Raw genomic sequence first — 20,594 nt, 5'->3', positions numbered from 1 at the left:
TGTAAAATACTCAAATGGATACAGGATCTCCTAAATAAATCCATCCATGCCTACCCATTTTCTGTGACTCTTGGCCAAATCTTCCTAAATTTTGCCATAAGGAATCTGTCTATACATTGTGCTTCCTCACTCTTTTCTGATGTTGCAACAGTACCATTTAGTGGAGGAGCACTTCAGCTGCCCACCTGCCATTCCTTGTTCTTATTCATCTTAACCAAGGAAAGCTTAGGGCCAATAAAGGAATTCTGTAATTTCCCCCAAACAGTTAAACTCTCTTTTTTCATTATATTCTCCTGAGTGGCTAGGAGAAAGAAATTTTAGCAGACTGCTGAAGAGAGAAGTCAAGATTGCAAGGGGCTGAGGAATGAGTAACCAGAAGAACAGACAAGGCAATGAATGTTGACTACTTTTACTAGAAATCTGACAGTAAAAGAAGAAAATAAGATAGGTCCATTTGGCATCTCAAACTCAAAATTTCACAAACTGCCTTCAACATCTTCCCCTCAAATCTGATTCTCCTTTGAACTGTTATTTCTAGTAGTGGCATATCAAATTAATGTTTTCTCCCAGGCACTCAGGCTAGAAAAACCTTATTTTCATATTTGATTCTTCCCTATCACCTTCCACATCCCATCGATTGTCAAGTCCTGTCTATTTTACCCTTGCAACACTTTTTCATACCAGTTTCTTCCTCTTCTTTCCCATTCTAGCTCAAGCCCTCAGTACCTTTCTCTCTTGTACAATTATAATAATCTAACTAACCTACTGACTTCCAGTTTCTCTAGACTACCACTATCAAACTCATCTTCCTTTGTTCATGTCAGTCCCCTACTAAACAAAACTTAAATGGCTTCCAATTGCCTTCCAAGTAAGTCCAAGCACCGGAGTCTAGTATCCAAGTCCCATCCTATCTGAGCTGGCCCCAAACCCAGCCTTTCATCTCTTAGTACTCATCACATACTCTACATTTAAGCCAAGATGAAATGTTATTTTCTTATCAGTCCCTCCCTTCCCATAGACTACAATATATGGAATGTACCATTTCACACTGCCTTTACTTACTGAACCTCTTATCTATCAAATCTTCATCTTCATGAAATCTCCCCTAATTCTCTGGGCCAGAAAAGGCTATCTCCTTAAATCTCTCATGGTACTATGTAAAACTCCAAACATATTATAAACAGGCCTTATGGCCCCTGTGCTATCAAATATTCACTGCAAGGGGGGGGAGGGGGGAAAGGCCCTGGATATTATTTTATCTTTGTATCACCAAGAACTTTGTATCTCTTTTTGTGCAAACAGCACCTCTCCTGACCTACATTATTGCTATTTGTGTGTCATATATCTCTGCTAGATTCTAAGTTACTGTATGGGCAGAGACCTGTCCTATTTAAACTGTGTATCTTTCCCAGTGACTAGAACAATGCCCTGTACACTCTAGATTGTTTGCTGAATGGATGAAAATAGATATTTAATAAATGTATGTCTAATTGAATCATTAAACTGAAGTCCCCTTGCAAATTACAGTCTTCTATGAGGAGAAGGCTGATCTGTGCTTAACTAGTCAAAAAGGCTAATACTGTAATATGGAAAATGGCAGGATGGAATTCCTGCAGGATACAGGGTCAAGCCTCACCCAGAATGAGCTGAAGAAACTGGTAATTCATTCATTTACATATTACCTCTTTATGAAGAACTGTGAGTCATGAATCCTGACAAAGAATAAATATGAGGGTACTGCTGTACAATTTTATACTTTGATCTTAAAGTAAAGATTATTCTGGCCTACTTTGGTTGTACAAATGAAGAAGGTGTCAAGATTTTGAAAGATATTGACTATTTTGAAAGATAAATTAAAATGTTGATTAATATTCATAGTTCTTTATTCAGGGTGGTAAATTTTAAATTTAAATCTTGGAGAAAACAGTCCAGTAACATCTAACTTAGTTTATGTTATGGTGATCCCAATTTGCCTAGTTGCTATTTACAAAGCAATCACAGGCAAATACAAACTTGTTAGTGGTTTGTGTTGAAGCATGATAAACCTTTTTATTCTTAAATTTGGGAGCATGTCTGTGGAATATATAAGATTACCATGTGAGTACTATTTCTCACTTACTGCTAAAGTATTTCTCAACCTTCTGTCTCTACTAATCTTTGAAAAACAGAAAACAAGGATTTTTAAAAGAGCTTACCAAAACATCTTTTTCAAAACTAAGTATATAATACTGAAAATTTTAAGACAGATACCATAAAATAACATTGGTAGAAGAGAATGACTATTTTTATAACATTACTTAAGATCTTATGGGACAAAAAGAGTCCTATGTCAGGATCTCTGCTAAAAGGGATATAAATAATTATAACTAAATATATAAGATAACGCGGGTTATAAAAAGCACAGAACCTTGAAGGCTATCTAATCCAACCCCACTCAACACAGTGCCAGCTGCTCCCTTCTTTATAGATCAGGAAACAAGCCTAGAGACAATCACCAAAGCTTATATTTATATAGCACCTTAGAGTTACAAAGCATTTTCAAATACATTATATCATAAACATTTAGCTAGAAAAGAACACTAAAAATCATCTAATTCTTGAGATATGTATAATATCTTTCCCTTCATTATTTTTTAACAAATGGCCTCCCAGCCTAGGTTAGAACACCATGTATAACCTTGAATCATACATGCCTTTAAGGAGAAAGAGGCTACTGAGGTTAAATGCATTGGAAAACAGGTGATTAAGTTGACTAGTAGTACACATGTTTTTCTTACAGAAAGATCTATTTGATACTCTGAGAATATGATTTTTATTTCCTCTTAACGGCTGGGGTTCATAACTTTATAGAACTCAAAAGATCTGAGATCTAGAGCTGGAAAAGACCTCAGAGACCATCCTCTTTAACCCCTTATGAAAACAGAGGTTTATAAAGGTTAATCAACTTGCTGAAGGACAAATAGATACCAGAGCTTAGAACTGAACTCAAGTCCTATGACTCCAAGACCAGGGCTTTTTACACTATACAAAGAAACTTCCATCCTTTTGATTTTTGTAGGGGATGTCCAGAATTAGACCAGTGATTTCACTGGCATTTGTGAACTCTGGAGGAAAATCCCTCCACAAATGTAGATAACAAGTAAAAGTAATTTAAGATATAGTTTTTTTTCTTTAAACAGATATTATTCTGTGCTTCTATAGTATTGCTGACTTCATTAAACAAGGTTGACAAATACAATGTAGCTTCTACTATTCTAGCAATTTAGCATCAAATTTAGCAGAACACATACATTAAGTGAGGAAAACTCTTTGCTGAACATAACTTTCAGTAAAAATAAACAGGAAGAGAGGGTTCTACTCTCATGGAGTTATGGATGCACTAGGAAACAAGGGGATGAAACACTTAGCATCATTTCTTTCCCTTATCTTTCTCTTAAAAAAACAAAACACTTCCATTATTTCCTAAGGCTCACTGGTTTCCTTCTTTAAAAAAAAAGTTCAAGTGAAGTTAATATAAAGTGTGAACATTTATCATCCTGAACAAAATACATTCCAAAGCATTTTCTTCTTTAGTAATACGCCATCCTTTCAGCCGTCATTCAATATTATACATGATTTCGGGGAAGTGAGATTAAACCAATGTAGGGTGACACAACAAGATTTCTCCAAAGCACTCTGTATTTGGTGACTAACTGCCTTGTTGACCTCCAAAGCATGAAATTTGTTCCCTTGGTCAGGTCAGTGTGGAAAGAAGGGAGGACACATCATGACTTTTCTTCACCCCTCATACTCACATACACACAATAGGATCTTCATGAATAGCAGCAGGTACCCTCAAATGCCCAGGGCAATGTGCCTAAATTTGCCCAGGGAAAGAGAGACAACACAACACAGAGACAAAATGGACCTTATGGGATCATCTTGTAGGTTGTGGAAGAGGCAGTTTGGGGGAACTCCTTAAAGACAGCAGGGAGAAGTGTGTAGTGTATCTGTGAGATAGAGAACTAAGGGGTAGGAAAGAAGGAAGGAGAGTTCTGGAAATTCCCTCAAAAGCCCACAGTTCAATGGTTGGTTTGACAGCCGGAAATACAAGAATCCCCCCTCCCCCCTTCTTTTCTTTTCCCTCCAGGGACCCAGCTTGTAAATAGAAATCCCTGGAGATTGAAGTCTCTTCTTCTTCATCATCTAGAGTGAGGGTTAAAAGGGCACCAGTGGGGCGTGGAGTGGAATGTCTTCATGTCTATCAGTTGGGGTGGGTGAGTGGTTTGTATGGGGCTCCCACCCTGGTCAAGACCCGCCTCTCCCTCCATCTCTCCATCCCTTATCCCGGTGCCTCTATCCACCCAATCTACACCCACTCCCGTACATCCACTCCTCCCCGCCATGCCTCCACACCTCCCCCGCCCTCCCTTTACCCCACCCACTATCGCCCACCCAGTGCTTCCCCCCCTCCCCCACCTTGGTGCCTCCATCCCCGCCAACTATCAGGGAGGCGCTCTGCGGCCCACGGCTGGCCTTGCCCAACAGCCTGGCCGGCGTCCCGGGGCCCACGCTGATGGCCAGCTCCTTACCTGGTGAAGGCGAAGTACATGAGACTGACGATGGTGAAGCTGAGGAGGGTGATGGTGTGTGGACGATAGAAGAAGTCGATGGTGATGTCCTCCACTTGCTGCTCGTTGATCATCCGGAAATGCAGCTTGTAGTTCACATCGTCTTTGCTTAGGGTCCGGCTCCCCACGCAGGACGCCATGACCCCCCGCGACCACCACCACCCCACCTCTCCCCGTCCTGCAGGATCGACAGCAGCGGCGGAGGAGGAGGTGGGGGTGGCCGCAGTTGCCGTGGCTCGCGCCAGGGACCGACGAGAGAGGGAAGAAGGGAAGAAGGGAAGGCGGGCAGGCGGGCAGGCAGACAGGCAGACAGGCGGGCCGGCTGGCTATGGAGCTAGCGGCCGGCAAGGGCCAGGGAGTGAAACCGAGCAGAGGCGGGAACGCGCGCACGCGCGCGAGCGAGCTAGCAAGCCAGCAAGTGAGGCTGAGGGGATGACAGTAGTTCTGCTTTCACTATTTCGGAAGAGGGGGGAGCGTAGAGCCTTGAAAAAGTCAGTCAGGAGAAAAAGGGCCTTTTCTCCCCCACAATTTGTCCCTATTCTTCGCTTAATATAATTTAGAGAAAATAGGAGGAAAAGAAACGGTATATCGCCATGTGTCATAAACTCTCCTTCACATTTTCTCTTTATTCCCCCTTCAACGCCGCAAATGGACTCGCCCACTCCGGGCAACCCACGTGGGGAGTAAGCTCCGAGCAGAAGTAGGCGCGGGTGCTAGCTGAAGGACTGCGGACCTGGGACCCACTGCCGCGCTGCGGAGGTCTGTGAAAGAGCCAGAGACCCTTTTTGCAGCCACCGTATGAGCCCCGAAGAGAAGTCTTGGAGAGGGGGCGGAAGGCTCAGCGGTCCTTTACCATAGGCCCTAGTCTTGATCCCTACTACTGGAGGAGTGCGAAGGAGAACGGGGCGGGCCCTGCGGTAGGTAAAGTCGAAGTGGAGGCGTCTCCACTATTTGGCGCTTGGGATCGGGAGGGCCAGACTCTCGCACCTGTCATAGGCTGTATCCACACTCTGGAGTTAATGAATGCAGTTCCTGTCATTTCCCCCACCCCTTTTCACCCGTCTCGTCTGCAGAGTAAAAAACCCTTGTTTACTTCCGGCTTAGAGAATGAGTTCTGGAACTGTGGGACTCTCTTCTACTTTTTGCTGAGACCCCCTTGTAGACTTGGGGGGAACAGGTTAGGCTAGTGTAGACATTTTTTACCCTCCATATGAACCTTCTCCTTAATAGCAGTTTGAAGCCTCTGGATCCCTTCTCACAATAATACTTTTTAAATGCAGAAAATAAAACATGATTACAAAGGCAACCAACTGTATCGGAACAGTTTTCAAACTATTAAAAGTTCCTTGTTGACGGACTTGCTGAAATATATCCACAGACCCTCATGTAGAGCAACTTCCAGTTACCTGCTGGGGACAGAGTATGACAAACTTAAAAATAGATATTATTGGGTAGTTTACGGCCTCCTGGTAATGAAAAGAATAATTTGTTTACAAACATTTAAGGTTTTTGTATTCATTCCCTAGGGGAGTGCCCAGACTTTATTTATTCTGCTTGTTCCCTACTCCCCTTAACAGTGAGTGAGAAAGCAATATATTTGAGGGACTGGGATGATCTAATAATGAAGGTAATTCTCAGTAGCTAGCTTGGTACCTTGCACACACTATGTAACTATCATTGAATATTTTAATGAACTACAAAGTTAATTAAGGGTTTTCCCCCTCCTCTGGAAATTAATTCCCGTAGGACAAATTATCAAGTGGAATTTATAAGCATTCTCAAATGTATTGTCCTTTGCCAAGTATTGTAGACACAAATTAGTAGTTCCCATGTTTAAGTATTAATTTTTAAAGTACAAACAGCTTTAGATGTGGAACTAGAAGACCTAGGTTAGAATCTTGGCTTTGTTGTTACTTCTACCTGAGTAACTTGGGGCAAGCCAGTACTTTAGTGAACTCCTTGAAGGCTGGGATCAGGTATGTTTGCTTATGTCCAGCATTTAGCAAAGCCCCAGGGACAGAGTAAGTGCTTAATAAATACATAGTAATTTGGCAAATTGAACTTCTGTGACTATAGTTCCCCATATGAAAAATGGAATTGGATTAGATGACCTCCAAGATCCCTTCCCCTCTGATATTCAATGAATCTATTGAATGTTATATTTTCCCTATCTTTGTCCATTTCCCCTATTTTACAGTTAGATCTGAGACCTAAAAGATCAAGTTACTTGCTGCAAGTTAAACAACTAAGATAGTGGCAGTCAGGATTAAAAATTTTTCCCCTTTACTTACTGGACCAATATAAGAGTTTCAGATAACTGAACTGAATTGGGAGGCCTAGTCACGTAATCTAGTATTCACATATTTGATGCATATATAGATAGTGTATTTATTAAGCACTTATTATATTCCAAACATTATGCTCACTGGAAAAGATATATAAGTAAAAAGAAAGTCTTTGCCCTCAGGGAGCTTACATTCTAAACAACATATAATAGGAAGTGGGAAAAAAATGGAAGATACAAAGAACTGAAGTTCAGAAGAATTCTTGGCCATGGGCTGTAAGTATGATTGGCATGGGTACTTCCTCAAATGGGCATTTAGGGACAATTCTTCAATCGGAGAAGGAGATTGTAGAAAACAATTTGAATTTGGTCACTGGTGTTATTTTGAGGAAGAGTGAGAAATTAGGTCTTAGTCAGAATGTGGAGAAAATTATCAATCAGCAGAAATGCCAATAAGGCAAAGTCTCCAAGCCAAAAAGAAATAGGTTTATTGAGAGAGGGCTGATCTTACATAAAGGCAAACTCTGGTCAAGACCAAAGACCACAAACCTTAGGAGATGTCCTCTTTATGTCCAGAAAGTTGATGATGCAGTGTCAGATTAAAGACAGAACATACAGTTAATAAATGATCCATATGGGTATCAATTAAGCTATTAGTTGTTGATTTTCTGATTACAGATAGCAGGTCCTTAATCAGAGAAATTTGTATGAAGATTTTTCTCCTATTGATTTCTTCCCTTCTTGTCTTGGTGCATAATTTGTCCTGTGCAGAAGTTTTTCAATTTCACCTGAATTGCCCCTATCCCTTGTCTGGCTAAGAATACGTCTACTTGAAACTGTGAAATGTATATAATCTGCTTTTCTTCTCATTTTCTATACTATTAAGATTTTATGTTCAGGTCATATATCCATTTAGAATATATTGTCGAGGGGAAGCTGGATGGCTTAGTGGATAGAGCACCAGACCTGGAATCAGGAATTACCTGAGTTCAAATTTGGTCTCAGATACTTCCTGTTTGTATGGCCTTGTCTGTCTAGCCCTTGCCCTTCTGTCTTAGAGTTGTTACTAAGATAAAAAGTTAGGGTTAAAAAAAAGAGAGTATGTTGTGGAATATGGTGTGTTAGCCTAAGCTTTATTTTTGCCAGATTGCTTTTCAGTTTTCCCTGAAGTTTTTATTACTTAAGAAGGTCTTAACTTTGTAATACATTTTTCATTTAAATCAAACTCTGGGTTTTTGAATTCCATTGTTTGTGATTCTTCCTTGTTTAATCTGCTCCATTGATTTTAACCAATATCCGATAGTTTTCTTAAGTGCTGCTTTATTACATATTTTTGAGGTCTAAAAATGCTATATCCCTTCCTTCTTTAGTTGTTTCCCTTGTAATTCTAGATATTTTGTTATTCTGGGTGAATCCTGTTATTGTTTTATCAAATTTTGTAAAAAGATTCCTTTGATAATTTACCTAGAATTAAAAGTAAAAATTGACTTTAATAGTATTATCATTCTATTATATTGTCATGGGGTTATGATGATAGAATTGACAAGATCTGGCAACTTATTAGATGTGGGAATGAGTGAGATTAAAGAATTGAAAAGTATTTCAATGGTGGTATCTGCAGATATTTTAAAACTTATGAAATTTTCTAAATATTTAGGATCCAGGTAAGTGCATTTACATGTAATAGAGGTGCTCTTTCCATTTTACATAAAAAGAATCCAAGGCAAAAAAGATGGTGACATAGAGTTGAACAGTAATGAAACTAGGTCTAAAACTGGTATTGTAAGAGGGAGATTTTAGGTATTTATAGATATGTATTTAAAATGTGATTGCCAGGAATCAACAATTCAGATTGATTCCATAATTAAAATAGACCCAAAGTCAGGATCCGGTTTAAGGTAGTTTATTTACAATTAGGAAGGTAAAAGGTAGGTAAATAGAGAGAGGGAGAGGCCAGTCCAGACCTGGAGAGGCCTGGACTGAGAGAGAGGGTTAAAAGACTAATTAAACTAGGTTACAAGCCACAAGACTTTAGAAATCAGAGAGGCTATAAGCCTACTTAAGGCAGAGTTTGGAAACGCCAAGGTAGGCCAAGGAAGTCAGCCTAACTTACCCACATGACAATTCAGAGTAGAAGCATTCTGAGGTTTCAGCCGAGCACCTTCAGCACCAAGTCCAAAGCCGGAACTTTTTTTTACCAGGTTGTAACCCACATATTTAAAGAGATAGTGTCTCTCCTCATTTCCTGTGGGCCACCTCTAATTCAAGTGGACCAATGGCAGCCTCTACACTGATTTGGACTGCCCAAAGGGCAGTCCCTTGTTCTTGATTTGATACTTATTGTCACGTGTGATCAACTATCTTCCCTCCCCTTTTGAGGGAGGTGGGGTTGATATAATCTAGATGCCTAGGGTAAGTAGATTTTTGACTATGAATGGGCTAGAGTTAATTTCATTTACACAGTATTCTTACCTTTTTTTGCTTTGTGAGTGTGAAATTGTATTATGATTATTTTCATAATACAATCATTAGTTTTGAGTTAATAACCAAAGTGATACAGTTTGCTTTATAAAATTATAGACATTAGCTAAGAAAGTTACAGTTTAGGGTGGTATCAAATCTTGTTTACATCTTTTGACCTTAAACCTATAACCAAAAGTTACTACCAAGCCCACCATACCCTACTGGATGAAAACTCAAAAAGGTCACACAGGATGGGGAGGCCACTCTTGTTTTTACAAAATGCTGACTCCTAATATTGTCAGTAAATGACACCAAGAGTGCCAAGGCCTTTGAAAGGTCAACAATAACAGACTTAAGTTACTATCCCAAATTGCATTTACTAATTTAATCAGCACTTGCACACTAATTAAGAATCATCTATGTGAAAGATATGAGCATATTTGTCTTTTTTTGTATCACTGTCACTATGTCATAAGATTTTTCTCTATAAAAAAAGGCCATCTTCTAAGGCTCAGGGTCTGTGGTTCTGATGGGACCAGGGTCCAGCTTTATTGTGAGGTGGGCGTCCTCTCAATAAACCTATTATTTAGCTTGGAATTCTGCATTAGTATGATACATTTTTGCCAAAGTTTGTCATGTACCCATTTGGCAAACTGGTGAAAACTTATAGATCTTTTCTCAAAATAATGTTTTTATTAAATTTGTTATTTTAATAACAGATTTCCACATAAATTTTCAAAGTCATATGATCCATATTGTCTCCCTATCTTCTCTCCTTCCTTCCAAAGCTGACAAGCAATTTAACCTGGGTTTCATATATATATACACATATATGTCACGCAAAACATAGAATGTTTTTAAATGTATGAAATAAAACATACAGGTTTACAAGCAAAAACAATTATATTGAAACAAAGATGCAATTTTTTTTTTCAACCAAGTTCAACCAGGCTCTGAAATCTATCCATGGACATCTAGATACAAGGTTAAGAACTCCTTCTTCTACCTACTACCTACCTACCACTTTGACTAGCTGACTATTAAATATTATTTGTAATACCTAATGGAAGAGGTCAATTACTAGTAGGTCAGAATCTTGTGCTAAATATTACAAGACAATTGTCACTGCCAGAAAGGGCTGTACCACCCTACTGGTAGCTCTTATTTACTCAGATGAGAACCATTCACCATTATACTACTATCTTTACAGGGGGAAAAAAAAACCAAAACAACGTAGTTTGTACTTACAGAAAGCTTGGGGATCTCTGATATAGCAATAATCTCTGGCTATCTTCCTGCCATGGCATCATGAACAGTCAAATCAACACACTACCATTTCTGGAAAGGAATATCAAACAACTGGTCAATGACTTCACTGACCATGACTAGCTTTCAGACCAAAGCACCCTTCTTTGGTCACCACTGTATCTTCCATCTTCTCCATTTAAGATGTAAGCACCTTGAAATCAGGGTCTGGCATCCTTTATGTATTGTTTCCTCAAGGTATAGCACTGTGTCTGGCACATAATCAGTTGCTTATTAAATGTTTTTAAAATTTGTTCACAAAAAAAAATTCTACTTGGCAGGACAAATGACCAAGAAAACAGAACGCATAACAGTCTGATATAAGAACACCATGAGAAGGATACAAGAGAGGCAGAACTGTTGTCTGTTAAAAATTGTGGACTCTATTATCATACATATTCTGGGTGTTTTTGAGAAGAGAATGATGATTTTCTTAAGTGAAAGTTGTGTTCATAAATTATATAACCATTAATAGTGAATTGTGGATCTTTTGAGTGTACGGTTAGGAGAAACTCAGACATGGCATTAAAAAGACCATATACAAAGGGTCTGTGTTTTCAGTATTGTAGAGAATTCCCATTATGGCTTAGTAGATGAGTCCTGGTTAGGTTGAGTCACAGAGAGCTCAAGAGTCTTGACTAAGATCACAAAGTTAGAAAGTGTTAGAGGGATTTGAACATGGGGCTTCCTGAATACAAACAGAATCCCCTATACCACAGAGCCAATACACAAGATCATTAAGTTCATAGTTTTAGAGCTTAAAGAAATTATAAAGGACATGAGTCAAAGCAACTCCTTTTGCAAAAGAAGACATGAAGGCCAAATAGGTTGTACCTTTTGTAAGAGGGGAAACTAGATATTTAAAGTATGGTCGCCAGAAATAGGATTAACTCAATTTCAAATTAAAAATAGACCCAAGTCAGGATGACTTTTATGGAAGTTTATTTACAATTAGGAAGGATGAAGGTAGGGAAATTGAGAGAGAGAAACTCTGGCCCGGACTAGAGGTCCGGACCAGGTAAGAATTTAGAGGCCCCAGCAAAGGAGCACAGAGATTAATTAAACAAGGCTTCTAGCCACAAGGCCTTTTACAATTAGAAAGGCAAGAGAGGCCTCCTTGAGGGTAGAGCCTCCAGAAATGCCAAGAGAGGAGAAAGGAAGTCACCCTAACTTACCCGCGTGATAATCCAGAGGGAAGCTGTCTGAGGTCTCACCAGAGATCCTTCAACACCAAGTTCAAAGCGCCAACCCCTCCACAGGAAGTTACCATCATATTTGAAAGATAGTGTCTTTCGTCACTTCCTGCATCCACCTTCAATTTCCAATGGACAGATGGCAGCCTCAAAACTGTTTTGGACTGCCCAAAGGGCAGTCCCTTGTTTTTGATTTGTTATTTATTGTCACATGTGGGTAACTGATCTTCCCCTCCCCACTTAATCCTAAGTTGGGTGGGGTGACATTATTTCTGATGGCTAGAGTCTAACAATGAATGAGAATGAGCTACTTCCATTTACATAAACCCCTCTGATGATCCTTTGGTGCTTAGTCACCCCAAGTGATCATTTTACATAATCATCTTATACCCACAAAGATCTTCTAACTATAATAGTTAGAGATAAGAGGAGAATGGAAGAGAGAGAACACAAAACCAATGTTTTGTTAGGTGCATGAACAAAAAACCAATTGGGGGCAGTCCCCTATTGGCATAAGATGTACATTCAAAGTAACTGTTCAAACCCCATCAGTTCAATCAATTGTACCCCAAAGTTCATTCTGGATCTCTTGATGCAATGTAGATTCTTCAGGCATCTTTCTGCAAATAGTTCATTCTCTGGATTAAGGAGTCAGCAAGCTTCTTTCCCTGACAATTTTTTCTCAAACAAAAAATTAAATCTTGGATTTTATAAAAATACAATCCTCCCTGAAGAGGGTATTTAAAAAAGAAATACCCAGATCAGCTCAGGATACATGGTTGAGTTATGGGGTTGTATGAGTCAATTCAAAAGAAAAAAATAAACATAAAAAGAAATGCAAATATAAGAAGAATGAAAACTTTGGGAGAAAGAAAACATTTAAAATCAGAATCAAAATATCAAAATCTATGTATATGAAATTTCTGAATAAACAAAAATAAATTCATAACAGGCCCTTGTATTAGGATCCAATTAATATAATTTCCATCCTACTAGTCTGTAGAACAAAATGCAGTAATACTGCACTTACCCATTGGCAGCCAAGACTACAGGAAGTTGCCATTTAAGAGAGAAAAAAGAACCAGATTTATGTGCAAGGGAAGTATCTATCATTCCCTGGTCTGATTTACCTTCACTTTCAGGAATATATGGGTAAGCCAAGATGATGGCCAACCTGGCAGTGTAGTTTGAAGAGTCCTACGTCATAACATATGTTAAGCATCGCAACTTCGAGTCTTATACTGAGTTCAAGTCCTTAGTATTGGCATGAGAGTTCCTTGTTCCCACCTGTATTTGTATGGCCTTTTTGACCTTGTGCTCCTTGGCACAGTGCAGTTTTTTTCATCAATCCCATTGGGATTGGTCGGTCGGTCTCCATAACCTTGTGCCTTCTTAGCACTTTTTAGCAGCTCTTGTGTTCCCTTCTACTGGAATCAGACAGAAACATTAATTACAGTCCCATAACATTTAACAATACATGGCAGGTTCCCAAAGTCTAAAACCTTGTGAGTAAGCAATAATATTACAGCAAATATATATATATATACATATGTGTGTGTGTGTATATATATATATATATATATTAAAATTATATCACTGCAAAAAAAAAGATTAATAGTGATTATATGTACTTTAAGTACAAGAAATGAGAAAACGGGAAAAATTATTCTATTAAAAGATAATAGGAAAAGCAATAAGAAAATTAAAAATAAATTCAGGGAGAGAAAAAAAATACAATGTGATTCCAAAAACAGTATCCATTTGTCTATGAACTGTTGTCTCTAATGCGTGTAACAGGAAACAGTCAGTTTCCATAGAAGATGCTCTCTTTACATATGTGAGCAATGAATCCAAGAGTCCTTTTTTTCCAATTTTTATAGCTGTTGGAGTGGTTAGTAATATTTGGAATGGCCCATCCCGTGAAGGCTGAGTTGCTCCAGTGCTCTGGAAATTCTTTATATAGACCTTGTCTCTTGGGTTCAGGTCATGAAGTGAAAAGTCTATTGGTCCTGCTTGTACTGCAGTTCCAGATTCATGGAGTTCACATAGTTTGTGTTGCAATTCCTGTATATAGGAAGCAATAGAAGTATCTCCTCCTAATAGTGATGTATATGCAGGAAAAAAAGGCTTAGCCTGTATAGGGGGATGTCCAAAAAGCATCTCATATGGTGAGATATGTAGATCTCCCCTGGGCCTGCTTCTAAGATAAAATAGAGCTAGAGAGAGAATTAGAGGCCATTTCAGATGTGCCTTAGTGCATAATTTGCCAATCATAGATTTAAGTTCTCTGTTCATCCTTTCAACTTGGCCTGAGCTCTGGGGGTGATATGGTACATGGAATTTGGGAGTTATCCCCAAATAGGAATATATTTCAGATAAAACTGAATCAGTAAAGTGACTTCCCCTATCCGAATTAATATGTGCAGGCAGGTCAAAACAAGGAATGATTTCTTTTAAAAGCACCTTGGCGACAAAAGCCGCTGTGGCTCGGGCAGTAGGAAATGCTTCCAGCCACCTGGTCAGTTGATCCACTATGACTAGACAGAATGTATATTGTCCAGCCTTTGGCATTGTTATGAAATCAATTTGCAGGTGTTCAAAAGGTGTGTAAGCCAGAGGACACCCACCAAAAGCCTTGCCATGAAAGGCATGTTGGTTATATGCTTGGCAGGTAGGGCAAGCTGCACACACTTTAGAGGCTATAGTGGTTATGCCAAGGAGCTATCCATACCCTTTTAACAGAGTCCATGATGCCCTGGGTACCAAAATAAACCATTTTAATGAATGGATTGGCAAATTTGGCAATAAAAGTTTCTAGGGAGGAGGGGTTTTCCTTCAGAGGACACCCATACTCCATTCATTTGTTTAGATTTAAATTTTCACTTCCATTTTTCTACTTCCTTCTCATCATAGGAAAGTGATAAATTTAAGTCATCAGTGGTTGTTAATGTTAGAATTAATTTGGGCCCTTCTATAGCTGCTAGCTTTGCAGCAGTATCTGCCCAGTCATTTCCCCTAGAGACAGGGTCAGTGCCACCTATATGGGCAGAGCAATGAACTACAGCTAGGGCTTCTTGTAGCTGGAGAGCAGAAAGAACTTCATTAATAATTTTTGCATTAGCTATAGATTTTCCAGCTGAGGTTAAAAATCCTCTCTGAAGCCATAATATACCCACTGAATGACATTCCAAATGCATATCTAGAATCTGTATAAATTGTTGTCTTTTTATCTTTGGCAATTATACAGGCACGTTTTAGGGCTATGAGTTCTGCACCTTGAGCTCTTAGATTTGAGGGCAGTGAAGCTGACCATACAGTGTCAAAATCTGTGACTACAGCAGCTCCAGTGTAGCATATGTCATTCCTCATAAAAGAAGAAGTATCAGTAAGTAAGACTAGATCTGGATTGTCTAAAGGAGTGTCCAGGAGATTGTCTTGAGGCTTTTCAGCCATGGACACTAGTGTTTCACAATTATGTAATGGTTCTTCTGAGACTGGTAAATCAGGAAGCAAGGTGGTAGGATTAAGAGTTGTACAGCTTTTTAATGTAATATTCTCATTATTTAGTTAAGTTATTTCATATCTTGTAATTCTCTGATCAGAAAATGCCTATGTTCTATGTCTTAGCAGTAATACTTCTACTTCATGTGGACACATAATTGTTAATGGGCATCCCAATACTTGATCAACAGTTTTTGTTACTAACAAAGCTGTGGCAGCTATGCCTCTAAGATATGGTGGTGCTTCTGTAGCTACTGGGTCCAGCTAGGCTGAATAATAAGCAATTGGATGCTGATAAGGTCCCAAAGTTTGAGTTAAAACACCTGAAGCTACCCCTCTACACTCATGTACATATAAAGTAAATGGTTTGTTATAATCTGGGATGCCTAAAGCAGGGGCGGACTGGATAGCTTGTTTTAGATTCGACAGAGCTAACCGGTGTTCTGGCTCTAATTTAAGCAGTTCAGGGACTGAATCATTTGTTAGTGCTATAAGGGGTTTGGTAATTTCCCCATAGCAAGGGATCCATTGTCTACAAAAACCTGTTGCTCCTAAGATTGCTCTTAAGTGATTTTTAGTGGTAGGATCGCTCAATTTTTGAATATTTTTAATGCACTTAGGAGAAATATAACGGGCACCAGCAGTTAAAATGAACCCTAAATATTCCACTTTGGGGAGATACCACTGAACCTTTTCCTTTGAGATCTTGTGGCCTCTTTTATGCAATTCTAAAAGAAGATGTTTACTATCTTCTTGACATGTTTCAGCATCTGGTGAAGCCAAGAGCAAATCATCCACATATTTAATTAACTTACTGTTTTTAAATGTTATATTATCTGTGTATTGGCTTGAAATCTGTGCAAAAGGGTGGGGCTTTCTGTGTACCCTTGTGGCAAATGAGACCATGTCCCCTAAGAATTTTTCCAGATAACAGCAAATATATGCTTGGAATCCTCATGAATAGGGATCGAGAAAAAAGCTGAACACAGATCACTACTGTAAAGTAAGTGGCTGTACTGGGAATAGAGGAAATAATTGTGTTTGGGTTTGAAATCACAGGATGTCTATTTATGACGTGATTGTTTATAGCCCTTAAATCTTGAACAAATCAGTATTGGGCTTTTCCATCTGGGCCTATTTTTGGCTTCTTAACAGATAAAATGGGTGTATTATATTCTGATTTGCATGGGATTATTATTCCTTGCTCAGTTAATGAATTTATTACTGGGGTGATTTCCTCAATAGCTTCTTTTGATAAGGGGTACTGAGGAATGGAGGGAGCTGGCCCTCCTCTTGTTCTAATCTGAACAGGAACAGCTGATTTAAGTAGCCCTACATCAGAAGAAAATGTGGCCCAGAGAGACTTCGGGATATCATCTGGGATTTCAAAGGTGGGAGGCTCTTTTACTTCCTGACTCTCTGAGAGAAGTACAGGGAGCAAGACTCCGGCAATTCTAATGACATAGAGCCATCTGGATCACAAATTATTGTGGCTTTAAGTTTATATAGTAGATCCCTTCCTAGCAAATTTTTTGGGGATCCAGACATTAAAAGAAGGAATGTTCCACAATTAGGGGTCCTATGCTTACCATGCAAGGAGAAAGTTTTGGGACTTTTTGAGGTGTTTCTGATACTCCTACTACATTTAGAGAGCCAATAGAATTACAGTTTTCATCTGGTTTGCTCACCAGGACTATCTAGATGCTCCTGTATCTAAAAGATAATTATAATATGAATTTCCCACTTTTTGGGTTAAATGAGTTTCCTTACTATTTGGAGGGGAATATATGGGGATAATTAGCATTAAAGCATCAGGGTCTGGAAAGTCAAAGGTTTCCCTTTTTGATTCCAAGGCCCCTTTCCCCCCATTGCACCTTCATGAAGATGCTTGGGCTCCTTGGCACCCGCTCCCCCTCCCCCCCAGGGGCATTAGTACCCTGAGTAGTTCAGGGACGGTCTCCACTTAAGATATACTGTTGCGGGGTCATTTGGTATGTCACGTGTGGGTAACTGATCTTCCCCTCCCCACTTAATTCTAAGTTGGGTGGGGTGACATTATTTCTGATAGCTAGAGTCTTAACAATGAATGAGGATGAGCTAATTCCATTTACACAACTTTCCCAAGATCACTTTAGTGATAAGTATAATAGCAAGAATTCAAACCTTGGTCTTCTGACTCCAAAGCTAACATTCTTCCTACTGTACAATGCTGTTTCTGATGATAAAAGAAGAGAAAATTTAGATTATACAAAATTTAAAAATTTGCAAAAAAAAGCCTTCTATCTAAAGTCTACAGATAATGGATACAAATCTATATGATTAAGAACCATTTCTCAAAGGACAGGCAGCTGAGTGGTTCAGTGATTAGAGTGCTGGGCCAGGAGTCAAGAAGACCCAAATTCAAATCTAGCTTCAGACACTTAGCAACTAAGACCCTGGACAAGGCACTTAACCTCTACAATGGTGCCTTGATACAGGAGCACCTTAAGTCGTGATTGGGATTTTTTTGCTTTCATTTGTAAGATTAAAAATTAATATCCAATACTCCAAGTATTATATTTTTATAAGATTTATTAATAATAACTTGAAGTAAAGGAAAGTGATAACCTTAGTAAAAAGGAATTTCCCAGCTGTATACATGGAAGAGAGAGGGAGAGAAGGTGGAGTTACATGCAACTTTACCTTCAGAACATAAGGAATCCACATGGGGGTGAAGGAAAAGGGATTCTGGGAGATGAAGTCCAGGAGTACAAGATTCTAATTACACACAGTTATGAGCAGATATTTGAATCAGGAGCTTCTGCCACCCTCCACTAGATAGCCTGCCGAACATTCAGTTTCACAAGTTACACGAGGCTGTCTCATTTAGTTCAGTGTTTATCTGGTTGTACGAGCATCTATATTGAATTATTTTTGCTTTCTTCTTTATTTTTGTCTTTATTATCAGTTTTTTGGGGCATAAACTTTTAACCATGGGTCCTGAGGATGGAGGAATTGAAGGAGTTATAGAAGCAGCAGCAGCAACATGCAGAGCTTTTGCAGGAAATTAGTGGGGAGGAGCCCGAGGTGGATGAGGTAATCAGTACAAACAAAATTAAGGAAATGTTGAGAATTTAGGAAAAAATTAGACAATTTTTGAAAAGACACACCCAGAAAAAGTTGCAACAGGTCATGCATTGGAGCTGTGTAATGATACTTGTTTCACACATTATTGAAACATTCTGAAAGGATTAAAGAAACAAACTTCCATGGAAAAATTTTTTTTGAAACAGCCTCTAAGTGAAGTGGAGGAAAGTAGGGCTAAACAGCCAAAATTCAGTGAAGAAAATTATGATAATTAAGTAAAGTAAAAAAATAGCAATTAAGTTTAGCAATAAAGTTACATATAATAAGTAATATATAAGGTCAATTTTGCATTTAAATGTAACAATACCTGTGTAGAGAGTAAATTATGTTAATTGATAGCGCACAAAATTAAAACCTCCACAGCATCTTTGGCTGACCTTGAAGGTAAATAAGCAAGTTTATTTCTTTACATTCTTTCTTATTATCTATAAATATATTTATTTGTTATTTATAAAGTACATTTTCATATTTAAAAGCATATAAAATAAAATATTTGTGTGTTTTTGGGGGGGCCAGAACAGATTAGTTGCATTTCAATGAATTTAAATGGAGAAATTTGATTTGACACACAAGCAAATTGAGTTACAAGCTTAGCCATGGAACGAATTAAACTCGTGTGTCAAGGTTCCACTGTACTTGCTTTAATCTACTGAAGAAGGACATGGTAAATCACTCTGGTATTTTTGCCAAGAAATCCCCACAGGCAATATTGGCAGGATGTGGGCCATGGGTCACAAAGAGTAGGACACAACTGAACAGCAGCAATCCAAAAGGAAAAATAGTCAAAGGCTGCATATAATTAAAGTTCAGAGAAGAACATTATATAAATTCAGTAACAACCTGGAAAATGTTCAAATTCACTAATTAGAAAAATTTAAGTTTAAAGCAACATTAAAATATCAGCTCACACTTATCAAGCTAACAAAGAGGTTAGAAAATGGTAAAATTGTTGAAAAGGTTATGGGAAGAAGGCTCACTAATTCATCATTTTGGAATAGGGAATTGGTTTACCTGTTCAGGAAAATAATTTGAAACCATAAGAGAAAAATTACTAAATTGTTTGTATCCTTTTGATTTCAAGATGTATATTAAGAGCAAGAAAATATACTTGTGGAAAAATACACATAGGAGTATGTTTTCATAATATCAAGAAGCAAGAATCAAAATAAATTGGCTGCTTAGGCAAATTGTGTCACAACGAAATTATTTCTATGCCATATAGAATAAAGAATATGTAGATACAGATTCCTTTAATACTAGTTACTTTATCACTAAGCTTCAGTGTCCTCCCCTGTAAAATAAAGTTATTTTATTTTACAGCGAGCATGAAATTTGCAATCCTATGAAGAATTTAGAGAAACATGAAGATTTATATGAAGTGATGAGTAAAGAAAGAAATGCCATGTCAAAGAAAAGAAGCCAAGTCAGTCAGTCAAACATTTATTAAGGGTCAACTGTGTAACAGACACTGACTACAATAATATAAATAATATGAACAGAAAGGGGTGGCAATACTTTGATCACTTATAGTGATCATTTTTATATTGTCAAAATTAAAGGACCTTCCCTCCTTTTCATAACAAGTGATAAATGGATAATGTAATGGTGTTTTGATATTAGGAAATACTAACATGAAAACAATATCAATACATTTTAAAATTGAAAAATAAAATGAAGAGAATTTGGGCCTTAATTGAAGTTCTTCATTGGCCATTAGAGCCAATGAGAGAGGTCCAGAGGCAACCTTGTTAGTAGATAAATTCAAGCAATTTTAAGATCCTAATTTCAGTTTCGATGAAATCAGCCTGAAATGTCAGATCATGATGTACTCGCTTTAAGAAAAAGGCTTTTATCTAGTCATATTGGCCTTTTAAATTTACAAATCCCTTTTAAAATCATTTGTTATTCTCATAACCACCTTCTTTAGAAAAGGGAAGGAGATTTGCAAGAGCTGAATAGTATCTTTTCCCAATAGTAATCTTTCTTTAATTTTTTTTAAGAGGGAGAGAAATTTATATTTATTTGCTGCCAGATTCTTGCTTATTGCTGTCACTTCACTTCATTATCCTTGCTAGTTGTGATCTCTTTCTTTAAAAGCTATATTCTTTTTCT

General features: G+C 38.2%; 2 protein-coding genes across 3 annotated transcripts in view; one reads left to right on the top strand and one right to left on the bottom strand.

Annotated features, from left to right (window-relative positions):
- The window catches only part of PTDSS1 (phosphatidylserine synthase 1), a 65,243-nt gene extending 60,493 nt beyond the window's left edge, over window positions 1-4,750 (bottom strand). The window contains exon 1 of the mRNA XM_044658212.1: window positions 4,572-4,750. Within this exon, the coding sequence (XP_044514147.1) occupies window positions 4,572-4,750 (179 nt within the window). The remainder of the gene's footprint in view (window positions 1-4,571) is intronic.
- Window positions 4,751-5,324: 574 nt separating this feature from the next.
- Window positions 5,325-20,594, top strand: part of MTERF3 (mitochondrial transcription termination factor 3) — a 57,700-nt gene continuing 42,430 nt past the window's right edge. Inside the window, exon 1 of one of the 2 annotated variants that reach the window (XM_044668476.1) lies at window positions 5,325-5,527. The gene's annotated coding sequence lies outside the window, so the exon portion shown is untranslated. Of the gene's footprint in view, window positions 5,532-20,594 lie in introns of both variants that reach the window. The other variant, XM_044668485.1, reaches the window with a different exon arrangement.

The sequence above is a fragment of the Gracilinanus agilis genome, chromosome 1 (assembly GCF_016433145.1).
Source record: "Gracilinanus agilis isolate LMUSP501 chromosome 1, AgileGrace, whole genome shotgun sequence".
NCBI classification, from domain to species: Eukaryota; Metazoa; Chordata; class Mammalia; order Didelphimorphia; family Didelphidae; genus Gracilinanus; species Gracilinanus agilis.
The sequence above is the reverse complement of the archived record's forward strand: the minus strand, read 5'-3'. Positions and strand labels throughout refer to the sequence as shown.